We start from the raw sequence: 6,000 nt of genomic DNA, 5'->3' as shown, positions 1-6,000 counted from the left end.
TTTCTTCCATTAACCCAGAGAGCCATCTATCTATAGTGTCTCCTAAGGAACTGGCCATTCTCACCACATACCTCAGCAACTTGTAAGCACCCTCCAGGTGCAGGCAGAGACAATGCCTTAGGAGCAGAAACAGGTTAAGCATTAACTGAGCCAGTCTGTAAGGCTCTGAATTACCTGTAACCATGGCTCCCCACATACTTGTTATTACTTGTCTTGTCGATTTCTTCATATTCATCTTGCCTGAGGTTCACTTAGTTTCTTGTGTTTGAGTGTTATATTTTTTCATCTTGTTTAGGAAATTTGGGAGCGTTATTTTTTCAAGTATCTTTTCTGTACATTCATTCTCTTCCTTTTCATCTGAATCTTCTATTATACATATGCAAAAGTGATTGATATTGTCTCACAAACATACAATGATGAGTCTCATGTGTTTCTCTTATCTCAAGAATCATGAACCTTATACTATTGCCCTGTAACAAATACCTAATGTAATTTTCTAGTATTATTCTATAATATCATGGCAAGAAATAGAAGTCCTTGTGGCTACTCTTTTTTTATCTTTATTTTATGAATTATCAATAATGTCAGACATTATGTCTCTGAAATATTATTGCTTCCTGAAGTTATACCCAAACCTCTTATCTCATCTCACATAAAAAAACACACTTTTACCATTCCATGAACTACTTTAATTATAAAGTAACTAAGGAATATCAATCTCTGATGTCCCTACTGAGTTGGAAACATTATTATCAAATTCCAATGGATTCCCAGGTATTGTCACATGGATTCTTCAACAGGTAACCCAAATTGTAGCTATTCAAAATTAAATTCATTATCTCATCCTCTGTCTACCCTTTGATTCTTTTATGGAAACTTGGATATATCACCAATACACATTCTTCTCCATGTGCCAAATACAACTGATCATCTTTTCTAATTCATTGTTACTCACAAATATTTGATATTATGTAGTGACTTTTTGTATCTGCTCTTTCATTGTTTGTGTCAGGCTCTTCCAGTTAAACAATTGCTTTCAAAGTAATTTACCTTCATTCAGACTCATGTAATGAAATCCATTTTCCACATTGCTGCATGAGTAGACTTTCTGAAATGTGGATCTCAATTTTATTGCCTTACCAGGTACTTGGTAACACATTTGGGGAGTAAATGTATTAATGAAGGAATGAATGATAGAATCAATGATTAGTCTATGACACTTGCCTTTATCCATAGGAAAAAGGGAAAGTATAAACATGTACTCCATCACTCAAAATGTGATTTACTATTATGTTGTAATAAATATATATACATTTATATTTTGCCATATGATTTTTCCAAATTTCATTCATAATGAACACTTTATCCTATGGTTGTTGTTTTTTTTAAATTAAAATTTATTGGGGTGACAATAGTTAGTAAAATTACATAGGTTTCAAGTGTGCAATTCTATAATACATATTGTTTTTAAATAACCTACAAAATGTTTTATAATATGGAATGCAAATAATTAATTCTTCCATATTTGAGTTTGTTTTTAATTCATACTATGACATTTATTGAAATTTAAGAGTACTATATTCTAACCAATTTAACTAAGTTGATTAAAATTGAGTGTCTCTGAAAAAACTCTCATTACAAATTTTGTTTAACACTAATTTAATTAAAGCTACTCTTCATGATAACTCTTAATTACTTAGGAGATGATGAAAGATTTGACTTGGCAGTACATTTCTTTAATTATTTCATAAAACAACATTCTATTTTGTTTTAAAAGTTTAATTTCTACTTACCATATTTCTGAATATTTCCATCATCAATACTTCCCCCTGGTGAACCAACCTGGAATTCACAATCTGGAGGCTGATAGCCAGGAAAGCAATGACAATTGCCCAAATTATTACATATCTGAAACAGAAAAACATATAATCACTATAAATCATGTTAGTCTTTATATATTATATAAAAATACCTAAATTCAAATGAATAAAATCATGATTTTTCTAAGTTTATTAAGACTATATTCAGTCATGTGCCACTTAGGGATACATTCTGAGAAATGCATGGTTAAGCGATTTTGTCATTGTGAGAACATCAGAATGCACTTACACAAACCTAGATAGTATAGTCTACTACACACCTAGGCTCTATGGTATAGCCTACTGCTCCTAAGCTACAAGCCTATACAGCAGGTTACTGTACCAAATAACATGAGATTAAACCAAGCACAAGAGAAAATGATGCAATCAAGACACACAGTAAACACGAGATGTATGAAACTGCTGCCAATGTTAACACAACATACCGTTTTACAGCAAACTTTTTTATAAGTACAATAGAAAGAGTACACTCTAAAATTATGACAAAAGTATAGTATAATAAATATATAAACCAAAATGTACTTGTTTTTTATTTTCAAGTATTATGTACTGTACATAATTTTATGTGCTATAGTTTTAAATGACTGGCAGCACAGTAGGTTTGTTTACACCAGCATCACCACAAAATAATAGTAATGCATTGTGCTATGAAGTTACAATGGCTAAGACAGCTAATACATCATGGGGTTACAGGAAGTTTTCAGTTCAATTATAATCTTATAGGACCACTGTCCTCCATGCAGTCATTGACTGAAACATTGTTATGTGGTGGATGACTGTAATATGAGAAATAGGTCAGAAAAAGTAGTGAAAATTTTGACAACATAATAGTCAACGTAAAATCACTACCTACATGACATTATATTTCTGGCCTCTCTATATTGACTGCTTTCTTCAATGAGCACTTTGTCATCCCTAATATTTTAATAAATGGGATTCAAAAAAATTATGGTCATTGTATTCACAAAGGAGAGCACATCATTTGGTAACTTTAGAATTTTTCACAAATATTATATCATTTATTTTCAAAACATTTGCAGTCACCACTTCCACATTTCTTATTCATGCACTTTAATGTCTATACAAAATATTGTGACAAAATTACCCTCAATGGATCTGGCCACTTCAATTTCTTATTGGAGCCCCTTTTTAGAAATTTGATACTATTGATCAACCATTTGTATTTTTTTTTTCTTTTTTAAAGATTTTATTGGGGAATTGGGGGAGGGGAACAGCGCTGGGGAATCGGGGGAAGGGGAACAGACAAGTTGCTGTTNTTTTGTTCTTCAGTCTAGTTGTGGAGGATGTTGCTTCACTGGCCCAAGCTGGCACCATCATTGCGCTCTTCCCGGGTGAGGCAGATCAGTCGCCAGCCTCTCACGGATGGCCACTCATGGTGGCTGCTGGCCACTCACGCTGGCAGCCAGCTACACATGGTAGCCCATGGCAACCCACTGCAGCAGGGGACTGCAGCCTACGCTGTCGCTGGGAACCCACGGCAGCCCAGCTCCAGGTTGAGCTGTTGTTCAGCATCTTAGCTGTAGAGGGCAGTGTCACTGGCCCTCTTATGTGGGATCTGAACCAGGGCCCTCTGGCATCCCAAGCCAGTTCTTAACCAATGCACCACTCGGCCGGCCCTGAATTTCATTTTTAAGTGAATATATTTTCCAAAATAAAAACATAGATGCAAAAATATATTTTAAATGGACAACCAAATAGAACTTTATGATAAGCTTGCATTGCTAGCAGTTTACATAAAATAAAAATATTTCAAACTAAATGAAAATGTAAATACAGCTTACCAAAATTTGTGGGAGTCAGTGAAACTAGTGCTTAGAGTGAAATGTATAGCACTGAATGCATGTATTAGAAATCATCTAAAATCATAATCTAGCTTTTGCCTTAGGAAACTAGAAAAAGTTCAAATTAAAGCTAATGAAAATTAAAAGAGAATGCAATGAAATAGAAAACTGAAAATCAATGGAGTAAATTAACCTAAACAAAAGCAGGACAACTAAGAAAAAAAAGAGAGAGAGAATCCAAATTATCAATATCAAAAATTAAAGAAATACTATCATTATTGATCTATAGACATTAAAAGGATAACAAAGTAATATTCTAAACAACTCTATGTGCATAAATTAATAACTTAGATAAAATAGGCCAATTCCTTTAAATACACAATCTACAAAACTCACACAAGAAGAAATATGGTCTGCAAAGATCTATATATACGAAAGAAATTAAATTTAATAAATTTCCAAAACAGAAAACACCTGTCTCAGATGTATTCTCTGGTGAATTTGCTCAAGCATTTTAGGGAGAAATTACATGAAATTCTTTACAACCTCTACAACTGATCAAGAGAAAAGCATATACCCAAAGGCCTTGAAAACTTATGTCTATACAAAAAAACCTGCACACAGATATTTAAGCAGCTTTATTCACAATTGCAAAAACTTGGAAGCAACCAAGATGTCATTCAGTAGCTGAATGAATAGACAGTGGTAAATCTAGACAATGAAATATGATTTAGGGCTAAAAAGAAATGAAGCATTAAGCCATGAAAGAACATGAAGAAACCTTAGATGCATATTACTAAGTAAAAGAAACTACTCTGAGAAGACTACATACTATCTGCTTCCAACTATATGACATTTTAGAAAAGGCAAAATTACAGAGACAGTAAAAAGATTAGAGGTTGCCGTAAATTGAGGCAGGAGGAAGGATAAATAGGAGAAATACAGAGGATTTTTAGGCCAGTAAAAATACTCCGTATGATACCATAATGATGGATACTTGTCATTATACATTTGTCCAAACTCATAGAGTGTACAACACTAAGAGTGAATCCCTATGTAAAGTATGGACATTAGGTGATGATGATGTGTCAATGTAGGTTCATCAATTGCAACAAATGTACCACTGTGATGTAGAATGTTGATAATTGGGGAGGCTATGCATGTGTGGGGGCAAAAGATATATGGAATATCTCTGTTACTTCCCTCTCAATTTTTCTGTGAACCTAAAACTGCTCTAAAAAATAAAGTCTTGCCAATAAAAAAAGTATATCGTGAATGAAGAAAGAACAACACTATATTAACTACCAACATTTCACAATTAATGAGATTTCTGAACAACTACATGCTCATAAAATTGAACTGGAATTGTAAATGATAGAGTTGCCTATTTGTTGAGATATGATTGGGAAGTAAACAGCTTAGATTCAGTTAGATTTTATTTGACATTTAAATAGAAAAACATTTATTTTTTTATTTTTTATTTTTTTATTATTATTATTATTTTTTAGCTGAGCCATCCTGCCACCTGTTGGCAGCTCAGCGGCAGCTCAGCTCAGGCCAGGCATCAAACCGCTGTTGCTCAGAGGTCAAAGTCTTAGAGTGAGCTCTTAACCAGCTGAGCCACTCGGCCGGCCCCAAAATTGAAAAACATTAATGCTGAAGGCTTAAATCAGAAAACTGAACAAAGAAAACCAAAAGATCAGGCCAATCATTGTACCTATAGAAAATAAAAAACAAAACATACAAATGTAGCTATCTTTTTTGTTAACAGACTACAAAAAATTAAAGGCAATGTAGTGGTATTTTATATATTCTAAACCAATTTTAAAATTATAAAGTTGAATACTGACAAATTCGGTGAATTTGAGATCATTCATATCATGTTAACTATTAATACATACACTGATTTTGTTTTAGGAAAATAATAAAACAAAGGACCAAAATTAGAAATTTTAAAAAATGAAAATTAAATGTAAAAGTAACAAATTTGTATTACCAGATTAAAATAGATAAGCAGTTGAGATGAAATTAATTTTTTACATGACAATATATTTTCTATTAGAAACTTTTTCATAAGAACAAACAGAAAATTCTATAACATGGCAACATGTTTTTTAAGTATACTCTGTAAAATTTTATATGGCTATAAATTTTAATTATTAAGAGTATGAGGGAGAAAAAAATATGTTCATAATATAAGTAAAACGTATTTATTTACATAAGAAAATAAATATTTTTCATTTAAGCATGTTACTAATTCATAAATTGAGGGTACTTAAAATAAATTCAATGCACATATTAGTACAATTTACTTAATA

The 6,000-nt window shown here is 32.2% G+C and overlaps 1 protein-coding gene across 1 annotated transcript in view; it reads right to left on the bottom strand.

The window, feature by feature from the left end:
* ADAM18 (ADAM metallopeptidase domain 18) overlaps positions 1–6,000 on the bottom strand; it is a gene marked incomplete at its 5' end in the record, with an annotated part of 80,707 nt that overhangs the window by 19,867 nt on the left and 54,840 nt on the right. Inside the window, one exon of the mRNA XM_019634112.1 lies at positions 1,794–1,908. Within this exon, the coding sequence (XP_019489657.1) occupies positions 1,794–1,908 (115 nt within the window). The remainder of the gene's footprint in view (positions 1–1,793; positions 1,909–6,000) is intronic.

This window comes from Hipposideros armiger, unplaced genomic scaffold (assembly GCF_001890085.2).
Source record: "Hipposideros armiger isolate ML-2016 unplaced genomic scaffold, ASM189008v1 scaffold_1503, whole genome shotgun sequence".
Classification (NCBI taxonomy): Eukaryota; Metazoa; Chordata; class Mammalia; order Chiroptera; family Hipposideridae; genus Hipposideros; species Hipposideros armiger.
The sequence above is the reverse complement of the archived record's forward strand: the minus strand, read 5'-3'. Positions and strand labels throughout refer to the sequence as shown.